A 23,234-nucleotide genomic window follows, 5' to 3' on the forward strand; every position below is an offset into this window, starting at 1 on the left:
GAGAAAGTGAGGACTGCAGATGCTGGAGATCAGAGCTGAAAATGTGTTGCTGGAAAAGTGTTGCTGAAAACCCTCCTGAAGAAGGGTTCATGCCCGAAACGTCGATTCTCCTGCTCCTTGGATGCTGCCTGACTTGAAATGGATATAGTCTATTCGGCATTACGAATGCCGAATTTGTCTTTGCTCTTTTGGACAAAAGTACCTGCCAGTATCCTCCGAGTAAGGCCAACTTCAAAATATAGTTGTTGTCCCAACTTTTCAATACAGTCTTCCAAACGTGGAATTGAATATGCAGTCTTTGTTATTGAATTAGTCGATAGTCCACACGTAACCATTGGGTAACATCTGGTTTGGCACCATTACTATTGGTGAGCTCTAGTCACTGTAAATCACTTCAATTATGTCATCTTGGAGCATGGGCTCAAAATCCTTTTGAACTGGTGTCAACTTTAGAGAGTTAAGCCTATAAGGTTGTTGCTTAATTGGAACAGCATTTCCTATATCCACATCACACATAATTAGGGTTAGTACTTCCCAGCTTATTTCCACATATCTCCCCATGCGATAGCAATAACTCTTTCAGGTCATTTCGATTTTCCTTTGGAAGGTAACTCAATAATTTATCACAATTTTTGACAACTTCCTCATTGTCCAATTTAATTTGATTAATGTCCAATTCAAAACCCTCTGAACTTAGCTCTTCACTCTGTGTTGCAACTGATAACATCTTAGTGAGCAGCAGTGGCACAGTGGTTAGCACTGTTGCCTCACAGCGCCAGAGACCCGGGTTCATTTCCCACCTCAGGCGACTGACTGTGGAGTTTGCACGTTCTCCCCGTGTCTGCGTGGGTTTCCTCCGGGTGCTCCGGTTTCCTCCCACATTTCAAAGATGTGCTGTGAGGTGAATTGGCCATGCTAAATTGCCCATAGTGTTAAGTAATGGGTAAATTTTGGGGTCTGGGTGGGTTGCGCTTCGGCGGGGCGGTGTGGACTTGTTGGGCCGAAGGACCTGTTTCCACACTGTAAGTAATCTAATCATCTTCTCCTTTTGCTTTCCTTCCCTGTCAAAATACTCTTAAGTATATTCTCATGCCACACTCTTATGAGATTTCTCTCTGTCTAGAGTCCTTATCAAATAGTTCACCTCACTCAATCTCCTTTTGACTTGATAAAGTCCACTAAACATTTTAAAGGTTCACCTATCACTGGCAGTAACACTAACAGTTTATCTCTGATAGCAAAATTGCGAATTCTTGATTTCTTGCCTGGCTGGTTTCATTGCATGTTATGATACTTTTAAATGCTGTCTAGCCAACTCCCATATTTAATCGCTCCCTAACATTTTACCTATAGTCCAAATATGTGGTCTCTGAATTATGATTTACTAATTTCTCCTTAATCAATTTTAGCAGTCCTCTCACTTCATGCCCAAAAACTAATTCACGTTGGCTGAATTTGGTCGATTCATTTGGTGCATCTCTGGTGGTAAAAAGTACAAACACAATTCCTTTATCTCAATCATCTGGATAGTCTTGAATAGAAGCCTTCAACATGATCTTTAATGTCTGATGCCACCTTTCCAGCCCTCCTTGTGATTCTAGATGAATAATTTTGGTGTAAAGTTTGACCTTTGATTGATTGTATCTCTGTGGGTAATCTGTATCTAGTGAAAAATTTGAGTACCCCCCCCCCCCCCCCACCCCCCAAATCCTTTGAGGAGAGAGAGAGAGAGACACAGAGAGCTGGCGACAGCCCAGGTGAAATTAATACAATGTGAAAATCAAGTAACAGGAGAGAGCGTAAAGGAAGCATCAGGAATCCTACCTCAGGCTATGGCAAACTATAAGTGCACTGACTAAACTGCAAGAGAGAAATATTAAACAGGTGAATAAAACATCGGTGCTAAGGGACAGGTTAGAGTATACGGTCTGAATGGCATTCAATATATAAATGCACAGAGCATAAAGAAAAAGTTAAATGAGCTGTAGGCAGATATTCAAATCAGAGATTATTATATAGTTACCATCACTGAGACATGGCTACAGCATGGTTGGGAAAGGAAATTAAAACCAAATTATAAGATCTACAGTATAGATTGGGAAAATGGCAGAGGAGGTGAAATAGTCTTGCTGATTAGAAACAAAATCACCTTGTTTGAAATGCAATGCTATTTGTGGAACTCAAACATTTTTTCCACTCTCTTAGCCAACTTTCACTAGCAAAGTTAACTCACTGCTATTTGAATATCATACTGTGAGCAAAGTGTCTGCTCACAAACCTTGCAACGGTTATAATTCCCTTTCCCAACTTTCAGTAATGGTGACCACATCACAATTTGTACTTATTCCCTGCACTTGAAAATAAATTAACTGTTTTTTAAATTAGTAATTTGAAATATGTTATAAAGAGCCAAAGCAAATATTTCTTTTAAAGTAACACATATAATCATTTGAATATGTCTGAGAAAGCAGAATAAAAAATGATCGAAGATAATTATCACAGAAGTTGTACATTTGCAACCTTCTTCACTCCTCACACACCTTGATTTCTTCACTCTGTATCCTTTGTATCTCATGTTCCATTGGTGACTCTCGTTGAAATTGCATTTCAGAATCACCACCTCCGTTTCTCAGCTCATTATGTCTGTCCAGCTCCTGTAACAGACGATCCTTCTCAGCCATCCAGACTTTCTCGGCATCTCGACCTTCAAATTTTAGCTGAAGGAAGTCTTTGGTACTCTCATAAAGTAGATTCTGAGTTTTGTGCAGTCTGGGAGAAATGCAAACCATTTGACACTTATACTTTCATTTACCTCTACTCTATTGTCAATATATCCGAAGAAATTGCCTAAATTCAGGTACTTGAGCTGTCGTTCACTTATAGTCACTGAAATACGATAAAATTCCCCAGATATCCAGTTCCATTTAATACTCAATTCCCATTTCCAGTTCAAGAATCTCCTAACCAAATCAGCACCAGATCCCTTCACAAATTACCTCCACACTTAAGGCCTCTCAAAGAAAGGACTCTTCCCCCAAGTGATGCTCAAAAGCAGATCTCTGTGTAGGGAGATCCAAGTTTTCCTCCAGAACAAATGATAATGCAAAGTCAGAAGGAGCCTGGGGATAAGTCCTTATCTGACCAAACATAGCAGTAATGCAGGTCAGCATCAAAGCAGCCATCAACCACCACAAGGAGAATAAACAAAATTCGTTAAGGTGACACAGGTTTTCCACTGCATATTGCTGTGAAAGGTTTTTGCATCCCCATCAGCACAGCAATAACTGATTCTTCTTTCAATCCTGCAGCACCTATGATAGCAGGCAGTTCAAAGTTTCCTTGTGACTAATTTGAACTAACCACTGCTAAATTTATTCTTCAAAGTTTTACCTTACAAAGCTGACAAGTCCATGTTTGCTGTCTTTTGTCACAACTGAGGATCACTGAAGATTGATCTATGATTCTACTTAGCACTGTCAACATTAACTCCATACTTCACTACAAACTCAGTTACCAAAATCAGACAGTTCTTGTTGTGGTGTGATCAAAGCTCTGTACTCTATTACATTACTACCCTTCATTAGTTTCCCATGTTAAGCCTGCTACCTCCGCAGTCTTTTTAATTTCACTCGCTAGTTCAACAACATTTAGGGTATTTCTGTGTTGTCCACTGGTTTGTCCCATGTATCAAACTTCCAACCAGCCTAGAGTAAACCCCATTTACTATTTATCATTTAGTTCACATTGTACCTGAATCACTTGGTCAATTCTGTGTTGCTATCTCCACTCTGCCCAGTTTAACATCTTATGTATAGTTGACCAATTTTGATTAGAGATCGAAAACAGGCTAATTGAAATAGATCACAGAAAGTAGTAACTTTATCTCCAGCATCACCCGCTGTAGCTCCCTAGTCCCATCAACCTACCAACAAAAACCTCCTCATTCATATGGGAGTGTTGGTTAGCTCATCCAGAATTGATCCAGGCTGATCCAGAGTTGCCCTTGAGAAAGTGGTTAGTAGCCTTCGTGAACCATGGTATTCCTTGGGGTATTGGTACACACATAGGAATGAGTTCCAGAATTTGTACTGAGTGACAGTGAATGAAGGGTGATATAGTGCTACATCAAGATGGTGTTTAACTTGAAGGGGAACTTCCTAATTGTGTTCCCAAATGTCTCCTAATTACATTCTTCTAGGTGGTAAAGTTGCAAGCTTGAAAGGTGCTGTTGAAGGAAGCTTGGTGACTTGCTGAAGTGCATCTTCTACATGGAACACACTGCCAGCACTGTGTTGGTGGTGGAGTGAGTGAAAGTTTATCATGTGAATGAGGTGATAATAATGCTGACTACTTTGTGATGAATGGGATCAAGCATTCCTGGTACTATACACGTCAAGCCATGTGGACAGTATACTGTGCTTTTCCAACCTCTCACCCCGACACTTATCTCTCCACCCAGAGGCTCCCAGCCTCACTCCTGATGACGGGATTTTACCTGAAACGTCAATTTTTCTGCTCCTCAGATGCTGCCTGACCTGCTGTGCTTTTCCAGCACCACACTCTTGACTCTAATCTCTACATCTGCAGTACTCATTTTCGCCTAGTATACTCAGTTCTTCCCTCTTGTCCACTTCAATTTTAATTAGCTCAGTAGGGCTAGCTGTAGAATTCTCTTGCAAAAAAGTTCCCTCCTCGCAGCTCCCACTTTAAAATGTTCCCTAAATTCTTGGTGCAAATTTTGTTCAATAATACTTGAGATATCTCCAAACATTTGCAATATAAAGGGCTATAAAAATACAAGCTTTTGGATCTATTGTCTCAATCGATATCACTTCAACAGAATCATAGAACCTTTATTGTGGTGAAGCAGGCCATTTGGCCCATTTAACCCACACTTTCCCTCTACACTATCCCTGCATTTCCCATGGCTAATCTACTTAGCTGGCACATCCCTTGATACTGTGCAATTTACCATCACCAATGCACCTAACCTGCATATCTTTGGATTGTGGGAGAAAACTGGAGCACCCAGAGGAAACCCATGCAGAGAGGGAGAATATACAAACTCCAAATAGACTGACACCCAGAATGGAGTCAAATCTGGATCCCTGATGCTGTGAGGCAGCAGTGCTAACCACTGAGCTATTATGCTGCCTTAGCCTGCCACCAGCAAATGGATCCTGTGATATTTACTGTATGACTCACAAAGTCAAGGAAAATTCCACTTGAGACATCCCATTTGTGACTCAACATTGTTTCACAGTGCACCCTATCCTGGTCACAGAGCTGCAGCAGATTAAGTAACATGTACGAATTAAGCACTGGTTCACAGCAATTACTGACTGTTGTACTCTGCATTAACTGACTTCTCTGCCAGAGATTTGATTTTGTCTTTATCCCGTTCATGCTGCACGTGTGCCTCCTCCATACGAATCCTTCGATCCTCCAACAATGCATCAATTTGCTCTTTCGCCAACTGTGTCTGCTCCTGCAACTGAGACTGCAAGGCTTCAACCTTGGAGAGTTGGGTGTTGGGAAGAGAACAATAAAAGCAAACAGTAAGAAGAAATGTCCTTACCACAAGAAGCTGTAGATCAACAATATAACACACGATGCGATATATGGAAAACTTTGGGCATAGGGCTCAAAACACATAGGTGGCCTGGACAAATTTGCTGTCAAAAGCCCTTGAAAATTCAATGATAAACCAAAAAATGCAAGAGAATGCACGCTACCCTGGTACATGGAAAAGGCAGAGTTGCTTCTCCTGTACGTTTTGCTCCAGCTCCTCTAATTACAGATTTCCTCAGTCATGCTTTTGTTGCTTCTCCAGATACAATCTTAGAAAATAGAGTAGCAGCAAAGCAAGAAAGTGGGAACCTGAGATTGGAGGAGAACCGCACGCCAACACCTTCCCCTCTAACCAGAGAAGATGCAACACCTGCCCATACACCACCTCCCTCATTTCCATTCAGGGCCCCAAACAGGTGAGACAGAGGTTCACCTACATCATCTCCAACCTAGTCTACTGCATCTAGCACTCCAAATTTGGTCTCCTCTAGATGGGTGAAACTAAACATAGACGAGGTGACCATTTCACAAAGCATCGTCACTGGACACTAAATGGCCAGCCTGACCTCCCCACCACCGCCCAGTTCAATTCCCCCTCCCACTGCCCCTACATTGCTGCAGCGAATCAGACGGCAAATTGGAGACAGAACACTTCATCTTCCATCGGAGCAGCCAACAACCCAGACGACTTAACATTGAGTTCTCCAATTTCAAATAACCTTTCCATCTATTCTCTGGCTCCCTTTCCAGCCCCATCTCCTCCCTTCCATTCCACCTCCTCCCTCACTAGGTTCACTGTCTCCCCACCCCAATCTCATTCCACATCCATCTCTTACTATCCATCTTACGTCCTTCATCTGACCTTACCTGACAATCTTCCTTCCTACCTATCCACTCCACCCATCCCACTGACCTATCACAATAAACCCCCCACCTGCGTCCACCTATCGCTATCACACCTATCTTTCCCCCAGCCCCACTCGCTCCCTATATTTATTTCTGAGCACCCTTGCCCTTCCTCCCATCCTGATGAAGGGTCTTGACCCAAATATTGACTCCTCCATCTCCTGATGCTGTCTAGCTTGCTGTGTTCTTCCAGTATCCTGTTTGTGTACTGAGTGTGGGCTGGGTCAGGTCAAGATGCACCAGTTCACAAAACTATCAATCTCAAGGACCAAGTTACCCCACGTCATTTTTCTAGTACATACTCTTTGAACTTTAAATACTTCAAAATTGTGAAATTTCACTCGCTAGGAGTTGGAAATGTTTTTGTTACTGAAAACTGATTTTACTTTAGATTAGATTATATTACTTACAGTGTGGAAACAGGCCCTTCGGCCCAACAAGTCCACACCGCCCCGCCAAAGCGTACCCGCCCCTTACCTAACACTACAGGCAATTCAGCACGGCCAATTCACCTGACCTGCACATCTTTGGACTGTGGGAGGAAACCGGAGCACCCGGAGGAAACCCACGCAGACACGGGGAGAACGTGCAAACTCCACACAGTCAGTCGCCTGAGGCGGGAATTGAACCCGGGTCTCCGGCGCTGTGAGGCAGCAATGCTAACCACTGTGCCGCCCACAAATGGATCCCACTTATTCTAGTGGTAGCATGGCCACTGATGTGGCCTGAGCTTGTGTGCAGAATGTGAAGCAGCAATAAAATTAGACTAATCAAACAACTTATTTTTGTCATGCTTTGTTTAAAAACAATAACAGAATTTGGGCTCACACTGCAATATCTCGATACAAATGCAAGAGTAATCTACATATCTACAAAAATACAGTCTCGGTCTCACTGCACCATGCATATGTACAGCCGCCAAGCTTGGACCAGTGTGGCAACACTATACGTACCTGTAGTAGCAGAGTTTGATTATCTCTCTGATAGTTGTCTGGGATAGTTGGACTAACAGCTCTGGTCATTTTTGATGGTACTTTTTTAAGACCTTTTTGAAGGCAAAGCACAGCATACATTTTTCAAAATCACAGTAGCCATAAAACATAATTATTGATATGATATATTTAGCTTCTAAGAAAGTAATGTCTCACATTAATAATGCTGAAATAAGAAATTTTAAAAATAGAATTGCAATTATAGTTCAAACAATTTCAAGAATTATTCCAATTAATGTACACATCAGTTTCTGGAGAATGAGTTCTTAAACCGATCATACCAGTTACACAACCGAACATGTAGTTACATAGAACATAGAACATAGAACAATACAGCACAGAACAGGCCCTTCGGCCCACGATGTTGTGCCGCACTTCTATCCTAGATTAAGCACCCATCCATGTACCTATCCAAATGCCACTTAAAGGTCGCCAATGAATCTGACTCTACCACTCCCTCGGGCAGCGCATTCCATGCCCCCACCACTCTCTGGGTAAAGAACCCACCCCTGACATCTCCCCTATACCTTCCACCCTTCACCTTAAATTTATGTCCCCTTGTAACACTCTGTTGTACCCGGGGAAAAAGTTTCTGACTGTCTACTCTATCTATTCCTCTGATCATCTTATAAACCTCTATCAAGTCACCCCTCATCCTTCGCCGTTCCAACGAGAAAAGGCCGAGAACTCTCAACCTATCCTCGTACGACCTACTCTCCATTCCAGGCAACATCCTGGTAAATCTTCTCTGCACCCTCTCCAAAGCTTCCACATCTTTCCTAAAGTGAGGCGACCAGAACTGCACACAGTACTCCAAATGTGGCCTAACCAAAGTCCTGTACAGCTGCAACATCACCTCACGACTCTTGAATTCAATCCCTCTGCTAATGAACGATAATACTCCATAGGCCTTCTTACAAACTCTATCCACCTGAGTGGCAACCTTCAAAGATCTATGTACATAGACCCCAAGATCCCTCTGTTCCTCCACCTGACCAAGAACCCTACCATTAACCCTGTATTCCGCATTCTTATTTGTTCTTCCAAAATGGACAACCTCACACTTGGCAGGGTTGAACTCCATCTGCCACTCCTCAGCCCAGCTCTGCATCATATCTAAGTCCCTCTGCAGCCGACAACAGCCCTCCTCACTGTCCACAACTCCACCTATCTTTGTATCATCTGCAAATTTACTGACCCACCCTTCGACTCCCTCCTCTAAGTCATTAATAAAAATTACAAACAGCAGAGGACCCAGAACTGATCCCTGCGGAACTCCACTTGTAACTGGACTCCATGCTGAATATTTACCATCTACCACCACTCTCTGACTTCGACCGGTTAGCCAGTTTTCTATCCAATTGGCCAAATTTCCCTCTATCCCATGCCTCCTGACTTTCCGCATAAGCCTACCATGGGGAACCTTATCAAATGCCTTACTAAAATCCATGTACACTACATCCACTGCTCTACCCTCATCCACATGCTTGGTCACCTCCTCGAAGAATTCAATAAGACTTGTAAGGCAAGACCTACCCTTCACAAATCCGTGCTGGCTGTCCCTAATCAAGCAGTGTCTTTCTGGGTTATTTACTAATGACCCAGAGCGGCTACTAGTTGACTTGTTCAGATGCAGAATTCTTCTGTGAGTTTCAACTTTTCTTTCTCCTTCCCCAGCATGGTTCCTTTCAGTCTCCATGCACTCTACTCACTGCACTATTCAGATTATTCCAAGACTGAGAAAGGACTAATTAACAAATGTGGTTGTGTGGGTCCCTTCCCGGGGGAAGGGTGACCATATTGTGATAGAATTCTTCATTAAGACGGAGAGTGAAGTAGTAGAATCCAAATAAAGGCCTGAATGTAAATACAGGAAACTATGAGGGTACAAGGCATAAATTGGGGAACTTTACTAAAAACATTGACAGTGGATAGCCAAAGGTTAATATTTCAAGAATGCATGCATGAATTACAATAATTATTCATTTTTGTCTGGCACAAAAATAAAATAGGAAATGTGGCCCACCCATGTGGCTCAAAAATAAATATGGGATATATTAGATCCAAAGCGGAGACAAATAAAATTGCCAGAAAAAGTAGCAAGTCAGAGTATTACGAACATTTCAAAATTCAGCAAAAGAGGGCAATAAGTTTGATCAAGCGTGGGAAAATAAAGTATGAGAGTAAATTTTTGTTTCTTGCAATGTTAAATCATAAAAGTTTGATAAATATATGAAACAAAATATTAATAAAGACAAATTTTGGTAGTTCATTTATAGTTAAAAACTGTGGAAATTACAATGGAAACAAAGAAATGGCAGAAGAACTGGAGCTATTCAGCTTGGAGCTTGGTAGACCAGCGATGTTTCGCAGTGATCGGTTCTGAGACTGCTGCTCTTTGTGATTTTTATACATGACTTGGATGAGGAAATAGAAGGGTGGGTTAATAAGTTTGCCGATGACACGAAGGGTGGTGGAGTTGTAGATAATGTAGAGGGCTGTTGTAGGTTCCCACAGGACATTGACAGGATGCAGAGCTGGGTTGAGAAGTGGCAGATGGAGTTCAACCTGGTAAAGTGTAAGCTGATTCATTTTGGAAAGTTGAATTCGAATGCAGAATAGAGGGTTAAATGCAGGATTCTTGGCAATGCGGAGGAACAGAGGGATCTTGGGGTCCATGTTCACAGATCCCTCAAAGTTGTCAGCCAAGTTGATAGGGTCGTTAAGAAAGCATATAGCGTGTTGGCTTTCATCAGCAGGGGGATTAAGTTTTAAAAGCCGTGAGGTCAGGCTGCAACTTTAGAGTGTCCTGGTTAGACCACACTTGAAATATTGTCTTCAGCTTTGGTTGCCTCGTTTTAGGAAGGATGTGGAAGCTTTAGAGAGGGTGCAGAAGAGGTTTACCAGGATGCTGCCTGGACTGAAGGGCATGTCTGATGAAGAGAGTTTGAGGGAACTAGGGCTTTCACATTACAGCAAAGAAGGAGGAAAGGTTATTTTCCATAACTATTTTAAGATGAATAGAATTATGATCATCGGCTCCAAAGTGCTCCCCCACTGACAGCTCAGTCACTTGCTGTGCCTTATTTCCCAAGAGAAGGTCATGTTTTGTTCATTTTCTAGTTGTAAATCTGCATATTGAATTAGAAACTTTTCTTGTATACACTTAAATTCCTCTCCATCCAAACCCTTAACACTATGGCAGTCCTAGTCTGTTGGGAAAGTTAAAATCCCTTACCATTACAAACCTATCATTCTTACAGAGAGCACCTTACAAATTTGGTTCTCAATTTCCTACTGATATTTTTTTTGAGGGGGGAGCTGTTATGGTACAATCCCAATAAGGTGATCACCCCTTTCTTATTGCTCACTTCCATCTAAACACCTTCACTAGATGCATTGCCAGGAATATCCTCCCCAAGTATAGCGATCAAGGCAGAGGACCCCTGTGTGAAAATAGGGCTTGGGGTAGAGATAATTGCGACAGGGTGACGGACATTAAAAAAAAAGACCAAAAGTGGGGGCAGCACGTGGCTCAATGGTTAACATGACTGCTTCACAGCGCCAGGGGCCCAGGTTCAATTCCAGCCTCAGCCAACATTCTCAGCGTCTGTGTGGGTTTCCTCCGGGTGCTCTAGTTTCTTCCCATAGTCCAAAGACTATGTGCAGGCCGTGCTAGATTTCCAATAGTATTCAGGGATATGTTGGTTAGATGAATTGGCCACAGGAAATGCAGGGATAAGGTAGTGGGGTCACTCTGGGTGGGATGCTCTTCAGAGAGTCAGCATGGACTGCTCGGGTCGAATGGTCTGTTTCCATACTGTAGGGATTCTGAGATTCTATGAAGCACAGCTGTAACATTATCCTGTACCAAAAATGTCACTCCACCTCCTCTCTTGCACCCCCCTTCTATCCTTCCCATAACATCAATACCCCAGAATATCAAGCTGTGAGTCCTGCCCTTCCCTAAGCCATGTTTCTGGAATAGCAACGACTGCCTAGTTCAATGTTCCCAACCACACCCAGCTCATCTACCTTACCTGATAGGTCTCTTGCATTGAAATAAATGTAACTTAATTTATCAGTCCTACTTCATTGACTTTCTTGCTCTTGCCTGCCTGGAGTAATTGACTTGCTCCCCTTCTCAACTGTTCCAGTCTCCAACTTATCTCTTTTCTCATTATCTGTCTGGATCCCACCTCCTCCCCCAAACAGGTCACTTCTACCTCAGACGAGATTCCAATGATCCAAATATGCAAATCTGTGTCCCCTCCACCAACTCCTCAGCCATACATTCATCTGCTCTATCCGCCTAAATCAAGCAGGTACAGCTGGTAGTGAAGAAGGCTAATAGCATGCTGGCCTTCATAACAAGAGGAATTGAGTATAGAAGCAAAGAGGTGCTTCTGCAGCTGTACGGGCCCTAGTGAGACCACACCTGGAGTACTGTGTGCAGTTCTGGTCTCCAAATTTGAGGAAAGACATTCTGGCTATTGAGGGAGTGCAGCGTAGGTTCACGAGGTCAATTCCTGGAATGGCGGGATTACCTTACACTGAAAGACTGAAGGGACTGGGCTTGTATAGCTTTGAGTTTAGAAGACTGAGAGGGGATCTGATTGAGACATATAAGATTATGAAAGGATTGGACACTCTGGCAGCAGGAAACATGTTTCCGCTGATGGGTGAGTGCCAAACCAGAGGACACAGCTTAAAAATACGGGGTAGACCATTTCGGACAGAGATGAGGAGAAACTTCTTCACCCAGAGAGTGGTGGCTGTGTGGAATGCTCTGCCCCAGAGGGCAGTGGAGGCCCAGTCTCTGGATTCATTTAAGAAAGAGTTGGATAGAGCTCTCAAGGATAGTGGAATCAAGGGTTATAGAGATAAGGCAGGAAGAGGATACTGATTAGGAATGATCAGCCATGATCATATTGAATGGCAGTGCAGGCTCAAAGGGCTGAATGGCCTACTCCTGCACCTATTTCCGCCACCTCCAAAAAGACCCCACCACCAGGGATATATTTCCCTCCCCACCCCTTTCCGTCTTCCGCAAAGACCGTTCCCTCCGTGACTACCTGGTCAGGTCCACACCCCCCTACGACCCACCCTCCCATTCTGGCACTTTCCCCTGCCACCGCAGGAACTGTAAAACCTGTGCCCACACCTCCTCCCTCACCTCTATCCAAGGCCCTAAAGGAGCCTTCCACATCCAAAGTTTCACCTGCACATCCACCAATATCATTTATTGTATCCGTTGCTCCCGATGTGGTCTCCTCTACATTGGGGAGACTGGGCGCCTCCTAGCAGAGCGCTTTAGGGAACATCTCCGAGACACCCGCACCAATCAACCAAACCGCCCCGTGGCCCAACATTTCAACTCCCCCTCCCATTCTGCCGAGGACATGGAGGTCCTGGGCCTCCTTCACCGCCGCTCCCTCACCACCAGACGCCTGGAGGAAGAACGCCTCATCTTCCGCCTCGGAACACTTCAACCCCAGGGCATCAATGTGGACTTCAACAGCTTCCTCATTTCCCCTTCCCCCACCTCATCCTAGTTTCAAACTTCCAGCTCAGTTACTGTCTCCTTGACTTGTCCGACCTGCCTATCTTCTTTTCCACCTATCCACTCCACCCTCTCCTCCTTGACCTATCACCTTCATCTCCTCCCCCACTCACCCATTGTCTACTCTCTCCCCACCCCCACCCTCCTCTAGCTTATCTCTCCATGCTTCAGGCTCACTGCCTTTATTCCTGATGAAGGGCTTTTGCCCAAAACGTTGATTTCGCTGCTCGTTGGATGCTGCCTGAACTGCTGTGCTCTTCCAGCACCACTAATCCCCTATTGTCTATTGTCTACTCCGACCCTCACTAGCATGTGGAACCAGGAGTAATCTAGATATAACAACCCTTGAAGTCTGACTTTGTAACCTCCTGCCAAATTTCCTCTACTCCTACTTCAGAAGCTCATCCCTTTCTCTTCCTATATTGTTGGTACTGATGTGTGCAATGACCTCCTGGTGGTTACTCTTCCCTTTGAGAATATTCTGCACCCTCTCAGAGACCCCTTTGATCCCTGCACCAGGGAGGTAACACATCATTCTGATATCTTGCTGTCAGCCACAGAAACATTCCCCAGACAGTCATCACCCCTTTCATCAAAAACCGCATACTGGCTTGAGAAGGGGATAGGCACAGGAGAATCCTGCACTACTTGCTTACCTCTCCCATGTTTTCAAGCAGTAACCCATCTAGCTGACTCTTTCTGCGGTTTTGCAACCTGCCTGAAACTGCCATTCATCAAACTCCCTAGTTCCTGCAAATTCCTCATTGACGCTAACTGCCACTCTAAATGATGCATGCGATCTGATAAGATTTTAACCAAACACACTTCCTGTAGTCATAATTATCGCGAACATCGAAGTTTTCCCTATTCTCCCACATCCAACAGGAAGAGCACATCAGTCTAAAGGCAATCTCTGCACCTTAATCTATCGACCCAGAAAGTAGCACAGATTTACTGATCTAAAAATACTGCTCTCAGATAACTTATTACCTATGTTTTATGTTAAAAAAATTTAATCAAGAGACATTCAGGAAAACATAAAAAAAACTCACTCTCCTCTATTAGAGGTTTACAAAAACACAAGGATTAAGGTATAGTTTGATAAATCCCAAATACAAACACTTCCTGCTTCAGGCTGTGAACTTCAGACATTCTCAACTCTCTGAATAAACAGATTTTTCCCAAATTTCATATTAGATTCACTAGTGATTATTGTGGATTATGTTCTGAAGTTTCCACTCATCCACAAACAGAAATGTTTTCCCTTTGTCCATGCTATCCAAACTACTCCAAATATGTAAGGATTCCATCATGTCACTGCCATCCCTCTCCAATAAAAAAAACAGTTTAATTCAGAAGGTTCAATTTAAGGAAAATTCAAAGCAGAGAAAAACTTCTTATCTCTTCGAGATTCTTCCCCTGCTCAGTAATTATTGTCTTCACCAGTAATTTTCCTGAATGTACCAGACAATTCTGGCACAGTCCTTTTCCTTCACTTTTCAACAAAGTTCACACCACAATGGAATTCCACATATTGGTTTAAATACTATAACAAACAGGAAAAATTTTGGCTGAGTGGGGACTGGAATTAATTCTAAATCTTATTGCAGATGGTCACTGTAAAAGTTGCAGGATTCCAGGTTAAAAGTGCTGCCACTCGAATAATGACACTTAGGCTAACGTTTTGTGGAAATGCATTCAAATCCATCCATTGCATCTAGTCGAGTTTAAATTCAATTAATAAACTTGGCATACAAATTGAGGTTCAGTAACGGTGACCAAGTAAGTATGATTGATTTGCAAAATTGTGTCAGATTCATTAATGGCCTTTCGGGAAATAAATCTGCAGCCCTTTCCTGATCTTGTGTAGATGCAACTCCAGACTGCAGTAATATCACTGATTCTCTTAAATATCCTTTAAAATGGCCTAATAAGCCACTCAGTTAAATGACAAATTACAGATTGACAACTAGTGCTGGCATGCCAATGATTAAAAATTAGATTAAAGAAATTTAATCTACATAGCCTTTCAAATCCAAGATGTATTCTTTGATGGACTGACAATCCAAATTCTTAACCTTATCAAATATTTGCAATTCTTCATTAGGGTTCCAAAAGTCATCCTTCTCGTCAACTCTGCCCACAAATTATGTTAAAATCTCCAAACCCTCTTCACTCTCCAGGTCAGTTACATCTGGTTCCATAAATACTGTACTCTCAATATCTCTTCTTCCTGGTAAGGATAAAACCAAAGCCTTACCACCTTGACAAAAATCAAAAGAACTGCAGAAGCTGGAAACCCGAAATAAAAACCAGAAATATCTGGAGAAATGCATCAGGTCTGGCAGCATCTACGGAGAGAAAATGTACTGGGTCCAGTGATCCTGCTTCAGAACAAGATGTTTGACAAGGTATTTGCCAAAATTCGCTTCCACAGCAACCTTATGTCCCTCAATAATTCCTCTAGCTCAGACTTACCCCACATGAATTCCAGCTGAAGCTTCGTCCTTTGTGTTTCGAATCCACCCAGGATCACAGGTATCTCCATGATGTATAATGCTCCTCAGACAGCTGTTCTTGATGCATCCTATCACAGAGCCATGCGCCACTACATGCATACTCACCATCTCTATCTCTCTCCATCAGTGCCAACTCACTCTGTCTCACAGTTGCCCTGCCGCCATTTCCACCTCATTTTTGGGATGGTTCGACATTCTAACAAAGAACTCATCCTCTTCTTTTCAGGCGTTAGGGAACACAAGCTACAACAACTCAGGGATACCCAGGCTCCTCTGGAACCTTCCTCTCCTCGTCTTTCCACTGTCTCCATCCGTTCTCCTTGCCCCCACCTCGTCAAGTATTTCCTATCCATCTGACCTTCTGGTCTCATCTGCTGAATGCTCTGTATTCAGAAAGGGTCTTAGTTCTTTCCCTCTGTGTGCCCATCTCAATGAATTTCAGGCACAACATGACATTGAACACTTCTTTCATTGCTTTTGCTTCTGTGTCTATTTGTTTGGACAAGAGTCCTCACCTGCCTCCAACGCTCTCCCTTCACCTACATACCTCCCCCTGGCCTTTTACCGGCAAATGACCTGTTCATTGAGAATTGTTGATGTGACCTCTAAACAATCTTTGGACCTGAAATATTGACTCTTTCTTGCCACACATGTTGCCAGACCTGTTGAGTTTCTCCAGCTAGCTGCGTTTTTATGACAATACCACTTGGCTTCATCTTGTTTAGAGAAATCAGGATTGAGTTTAAGAGCCGTGAGGTTATGCTGTAGTTCTGTAGAGTCCTGGTTAGACCACACTTGGAATATTGTGTTCAGTTCAGGTTGCCTCATTTTAGGAAAAATGTGGAAGCTTCAGAGAGGGTGCAGAGGAGATTTACCAAGATGCTGCCTGGACTGGAGGGCATGTCTTATGAAGAAAGTTTGAGGGAGCTAGGGCTTTTCTCATTGGAGTGAAGAAGGATGAGAGGTGACATGATAGAGGTGTACATGATGATGAGAGGCACAGACAGAGTGGATAGCCAGAGACTTTTTCCCCAGAGTGGAAATGGCTATCATGAGGGGGCATAATCTTAAGGTGATAGGAGGAAGGTTTAGGGAAATGTCAGAGGTAAGAGTGGTGGGTGCATGGAATGCATTGCCAGCAGTGGTGGTGGAGTCAGATAAATTCGGGACATTTAAGTGACTCTTGGATAGGCACATGGATGATAGTCGAAGAGTATGTGGGTTAGTTTGATTTTCGAGTAGGATAAAAGGTCAGCACAACATTGAGGGCCGAAGGGCCTGTACAGTTCTATGTTCTAAATCAGTCCACACTGCCAGCTCATTTTTCCATAGGTCATACAGCTCCAATTGTGAAAACACAAGTGGACATTCATAATTTGTGACTCTCACATTTCACTTTAAAAAGCCACCAGGAGATTTGCTTTGATCAGAATTAGAGATTACCTCCTGCTTTATCTTCCTGTCTGCACAACACAAAGCTTTTTAAATTAAACTCTAACTGAACAATTTTTTTTCTCTTTTTTTCACATGTTTGTGTTTCCTACACTTTTAACGTGCTTTATTTCAATTCAATTCAGAAATGTTGTTGCTATCATTGCATGATCGTGTGTGTCAGCAAAGGCAGTCTAAACAGAAAATCCAACAAGCGTAATCTACTCCCATACAACTCTGGATCAATTCTGGCTTACCTTTAAAAGGAACTGCATTATTGACACTGAGAAGCTACATACTATTCGGATTTGGAAATGTATTGCCGTTTCTTCATGTTGCTGAGTCAAATTCCTGGTATCCCCTTCCAAACAGCATTGTAGGTAAACCCATCCCAATCAGCAGTATTTCAAGACTAAAACTCCCAATCTTGGGCATTTATGGGATGTGCAATAAATGCTCACCTAACAGGTTTCGTCACAACTTTGAGTGCTGCATCTAGTTATCATCACCACACTTAAAGGTCCTTGAGAGGACTTTAAAGTTTGCTAGAATGGCCCCAAAGATTAAGAATTTTCGTCACAAGGTTAGAGTATGGAAACTAGGCTTGTTATCCTTGGAGCAAAAGGAGATCAAGGGAAGAATCAGCAGAAGCAAACAAATGTATCATAGGTTTGGATAAAGAGGACAGAAAAGTGCTATCACCAGTAGCTGATAATGCAATGATTATTGGGCATATATTCAAGGTCTGGACAAGTAGTGCAGGGGAATGTGAAAAAAAAAACATTATTTAAATGACCCAGAACTGTGGCACACAAAGATAGTGGAAATGGAAAAATTGAATATTTACCCTTCTTTGAAGACGTAACTTCAGTGTGGCCATGTTGTACAGTATGTTGTGGAACAGTGACCTGAAAAACAATTAAATTAAGTGACTGGATGATGACTGTCGTATGTTCAGAAAAAGGAGAGATGGATATACCATACAGCCCAATCGGTGGTCATTACAGTAAATTAGTCTAAGCCTGAAGTTATTTTTCAATTGGAGAATATGTTAAATGGGAAGAGCCAGCACAGATTTCTTCTTCAATGAAATAATGGGTTAAAAATTATGTAGTAATCACAGCACAGGCAGAGGCCAGTCTGAAAGTGCCATACTATTGTTAAGAGGAGCACAAGTCTCCTCTGACCCTCCCTTATCTAACTCCATGAACAATCCATCCAATCCTTGCTCTCTCATTCTTTTCCCTTAAGTTTATTCCAGCTTGCATTTCATGTGTCATAAGCTCCACATTCAACACCATTCTGGATTTTGATTTATTAGTTATTGCCTATTACATATTGCCATTTTTGTCTTACATGTGTAAACATCCTCTATATTTATCCTACTACACATTTTACATAACTTAAAACTCTCCCAATAGTTGCCTCCATTTTCTCTCCTATCAAAAAAATGCTCCAAGCATGTTCAATATTTTCTGACAGGCAAAACAAGTCCTCTTTCAAAATTTTAAGCAAGCTGCAACTGTGTTTAACCAGTTTATTTGAGTTCTTCAAAGGAACAGCATGCACTGTGGATAAAGAGGAATCTGGAGACAGACTTAGATTTCCAGAAAGTATTTGATAAGGCCCCACACCAAAACGTTATTGCATAAAGTAAAATTTTATGGTAAGGAAATAATATATTAGGAAGAGCTGTCTCAATTTTTTTCAAATGACATTGATGACGTAGAAAACGAGAGTGAAAGTTAGATTCATGGATGACAGCAAGATGGGTAAGAAAATATGTTGTGAAGAAAACACAAGGAGTTTACAGAGGTAAATGGATAGGTTGAGTGAATGGGCAATAATCTGGAAACTGGAAAATATTCATTTTAACAGGAAGAATGAAAAAGCAGAGCATTTCTTAAATGGAGAATGACTGTAGAATTCCAAGGGGTCAATCATTTAAGACAGGTGTCTGGACCAGGCCAAATCCCCTCAAAATATTTTAAGAAGGTAGGCTAGATCCTAATTTTTTCTTATTTTAAAGGCAAACATGAAGTGGATATTCCAGGTGTGATGCAAAAAAGAATTTATTTAAACACTACATTAAACACCAACAAAAGAAAACAGAATTTAGAATAACTTAACTATTGGAAAACCTAACCGACCTGACACAGCAACTTAACTATGGAACTGTTCCAATCTAGGAATATCCCATAAACACATCCCCTTGGCAAAAAAGAAATTTGAAACACAAATTCTTACAGGTAGGAGAGAACATCAAAAGAGATTTCAGCAAGAAAAGCAGTCAAGAATCATCTGAAGCTTGAAACCTTTTCTAGACTTCAGCATCTTGTGACTTCTACAGCTAAAACAAACTGGAAAAATCCTGAACTGGGAGAACTGGCCACTCCCCTGCCATTGTTAAACTAGACACTTCAGCCTTTATGATGTCTGTTGAAAAACCAAGGACAAAATAACCTTTTTAAAGTGGCAGCATTGTCACACAGCGAAGAGGAGAAATGTTTTCTTGCAGTCAGTCATGAGTCCCTCAAAAGGAAATGGAAGCAGAATCTGAGCATTTGTAAGGCAGACTTGGATAGATTTTTGGGAAGCAAGGGGAAAAATGTAATCATGATTGGCAGGAATGTGGAGTAATCAGATCAGTCATGATTTTATTAAGTATTAGAGCAGGGTTAAGGGGCTGGGGCATTTTGCTGCTCCAAATCAAATATTTGTATGCTTTGGGCACTTGCATCCTTATCCTGTTGTCTTTAACCATTGCAGTATACTGTTGCCCACACCCAGTACATGGTTCATTTTGATGTCTGATAATCATTGAGCTCTCCATTTTTCATAGCACCATAGAAATGTTCACTTGTTTCATAAAGGCTGAAGGAAATACCCATTTTCCCAAGAATGTTTTTAAGGAAGTAGGCATCTCATCCAATAAAGGTCTCCCACTGAGGATCGAGCACCAGTTTGAACCAGGTACCTGTCCCTAGAATACAGCTGGCACAATCCCGCAATCTAAAGGTAAGTATTTGTTGAGAGTTACTCAAATTGTATTTTGGGAACAGTATGTTGGACAGAATATTTTCTAAATTACTCAAAGATAAATAAGCAGACAATTAATCTCCATTTTGAAAAGTAAAGTTTGATCGGGGTAGTCAGTACGAGTTTGTCAGATCTAGGTCATGTCAAACAAATCTTAAAGAGCTTTGTGAGGATGTGACCAAGCACATAAATGAGGGCCCTCCAGTTAATGTAGCTTTAATCAAATTCAGTAAAGCCTTTGACAAGATCCCACATGGGAGACTGATCAAGAAGGTAAAGCCACATAAAATCCAGAGTAATCTGGCAAGTTGGATCAGAAACCGGCTTCTTGTCAGGAGGCAAAGGGTGGTGGTAGACATCAGTTGCTTGCCTGTAGGTTGTCATCCATCAGTGTACGAAGATTCCTGATGAAGGATTTAGGTCCGAAACGTGAATTCTCCTGCTCCTTGGATGTTGCCTGACCGGCTGTGCTTTTCAAGCACCACACTCTCGACTCTTATCTTCAGCATCTGCAGTCCTCACTTTCTCCATCTTGGTGTACCACAGGGATTATATAATGGATGTAGATGACAATGTGAGGCGATGGTAAGGAAGCTTGCAAATGATAAGAAGAATGGCCAGATGCCTGACAGTGAGGAAGAAGATCTGAGGTTACAGAAGGGTATGGACGGATTGGTCAGGTAAGAAGATCACTGACAGAATAAACTTAACCCTCATAAGTGAGAGGTGATACAGTCTGGAGGAAGTACCCAATGAATACCAGGAGACTAGGAAGCTCAGAGAAACAAAGAGATCTGAGGTTTCTTATCCACAGATCCCTGAAGATGGCAGAGCAAGTTAATAGGATAGTTAAGGTGGCATACAGGACACTTGCCCTTATCAGTCGTGGCATAGATTATGAGAGGAGAGAGGCTATGTTAGAGTTGCATAAGACTTGCACAGCTGGAGTACTATGGTGCAGTTCAGCACTATTGGAAGAATGTGATTTCACCTGAGAGGTTGCAGGATGCTGTCTGGGATAGAGCATCTTAGCTACAAAGAGGAACTCCATAAGCTCAAGCTGGTTTTTTTTGGAGCTGAAAAGATTGCAAGGCAAGGCAGATGAACTCAGGGTATGGCTGGGAACATGGGACTGGGATATCATAGTAATTACAGAAACATGACTCAGGGTTGGACAGAACTTGCAGCTTAATGTTCCAGGATAGAAATGCCACAGGATGGATAGAAAGGAGGTTAGAGAGGAAGGGGAGTGGCATTTTTGATAAGGGAGGATATTCCTGGAAATACATCCAGGGAAGTTATTTAGGTGGAACGGAGGAATGAGAAAGGAATGATCACCTTATTGGGATTGTATTATAGACCCCTAGCAGTCAGCGGGAAATTGAAAAACAAATTTGTAAGATGATTTCAGTTATCTTGGTGGTTACGGTAGGGGATTTTAACTTTCCAAACATCAACTGGGACTGCCATTGTGTTTAGGGTTTAGAGGGACAGCAATTTGTTAAGTCAGTACAAGAAAAGTTTCAGAAGGTGCAAAACTTGACCTATAATTGGGAAATGAGGCAGGGCAAATGACTGAGATGTCAGCGGGGGAGCACTTTGGGGCCAGCGACCATAATTCTATTAGTTTTAAAATAGTGATGGAAAAGGATAGACCAGATCTAAACGTTGAAGTTCTAAACTGGAGGAAGGCCAATTTTGAAAGTATTACGCAAGAATCTTTAAAAGCTGATTGGGGGCCAATGTTCCCAGGTAAAGGGATGACTGGAAAATGGGAAGCCTTCAAAAATGAGATAACCAGAGTCCAGAGACAGTATATTCCTGTTAGGTTGAAAGGAGAGGCTGCTAAGTGTAGGGAATGCTGGGTGACTACAGAAATTGAAATTTTGGTTAAGCAAAAGAAGGAAGCATACGTCAGGTATAGACAGGAGAGATAGAGTGAAACCTTAGAAGAGAATAATGGCAGTAGAGTAAACTTAAGAAGGAAATCAGGAGGGCAAAATCAGGACATGAGATAGGGAAATAGGGTTAAGGAGAATCCAAAAGGTTTTTACAAATACATAAGGGGCAAGAAGGTATTGAGGGAGAGAATAGTACCCCTCAAAGATCAGCAAGGCAGCCTTTGTGTGGAGCCGCAGGTGATGGAGGAGACCCTAAATGAGTATTTTGCATCAGTGTTTACTGTGGAGAAGGACGTGGAAGATATAGAAAGTGGGGAAAATGTCCATATTACAGAAGTGGTAGTGCTGGACGTCTTGAAACACACAAAACTGGATAAATCCCCAGACATGATCGGGTGTACGCTAAAACTCTATGGGAAGCTAGGGAAGCGGTTGCTGGACCCCTTGCTGAGACAGTCACAGCTGAGATGCTGGAAGACTGGAGTTTGGCTAATGTGGCTATTTAAGAAAGGGTAAAGAAAAGCCAGGGAACTAAAGACTGGTGAGCCTGACATTGGTGATGGGCAAGTTGTTGGAGGGAATCCTGAGGGACAGGATTTACATGTATTTGGAAAGGCAAAGGCTGATTAGGGACAGACAGCATGGCTTTGGCGTGCAAAATCATGTCTCATAAAGTTGATTGAGTTTTTTGAAGAAGTAACAAAGGATTGATGAGGGCAGATCTACAAGGACTTCAGTAAAGCGTTCAACAAGGTTCCTCATGGGACACTGGTTAGCAACTTTAGATCTCATGGAATACAGGGAGAACTAGCCATTTGGATACAGAACTGGCTCGAAGATAAAAAACAGAAGGTGGTGGTGAAGGGTTGTTTTTCAGACAGGAGGCCTGTGACCAGTGGAGTGCCACAAGGATCAGTGCTGGGTTCACAACTTTTCGTCATTTTATATAAATGATTTGGACGTGAACATAGGAGGTACAGTTAGTAAGTTTGCAGATGACACCAAAGTTGGAGGTGTAGTGGACAGCAAAGAAGGTTATTTCAGTGTACAACGGGATCTTGATCAGATGGGCCAGTGGGCTGAGGAGTGGCAGATGGAGTCTGATTTATATAAATGCGAGATACTGTATTTCGGAAAAGCAAATCAGCAGGACCTATATACTTAATGGTAAGGTCCTGGGGAGTGTTGCTGAACATGGTGACCTTGGAGTGCAGGCTCATAGTTCCTTGTAAGTAGAGTCACAGGTAGATAAGGATAGTGAAGAACGCTAGGAGAAAGTGACGACTGCAGATGCTAGAGATCAGAGTCGAGA

General features: G+C 42.4%; 1 protein-coding gene across 4 annotated transcripts in view; it reads right to left on the bottom strand.

Moving 5' to 3' along the window:
* Positions 1–23,234, bottom strand: part of ccdc77 (coiled-coil domain containing 77) — a 91,044-nt gene that overhangs the window by 26,505 nt on the left and 41,305 nt on the right. For all 4 annotated transcript variants that reach the window (XM_072552441.1, XM_072552440.1, XM_072552442.1 and 1 more), the window contains 4 exons: positions 17,830–17,890; positions 7,431–7,522; positions 5,367–5,515; positions 2,541–2,769 (listed from right to left, as the gene is read on the bottom strand). In XM_072552441.1, the coding sequence (XP_072408542.1) occupies positions 2,541–2,769; positions 5,367–5,515; positions 7,431–7,522; positions 17,830–17,890 (531 nt within the window). The remainder of the gene's footprint in view (positions 1–2,540; positions 2,770–5,366; positions 5,516–7,430; positions 7,523–17,829; positions 17,891–23,234) is intronic.

The sequence above is a fragment of the Chiloscyllium punctatum genome, chromosome 32, assembly GCF_047496795.1.
Source record: "Chiloscyllium punctatum isolate Juve2018m chromosome 32, sChiPun1.3, whole genome shotgun sequence".
NCBI classification, from domain to species: Eukaryota; Metazoa; Chordata; class Chondrichthyes; order Orectolobiformes; family Hemiscylliidae; genus Chiloscyllium; species Chiloscyllium punctatum.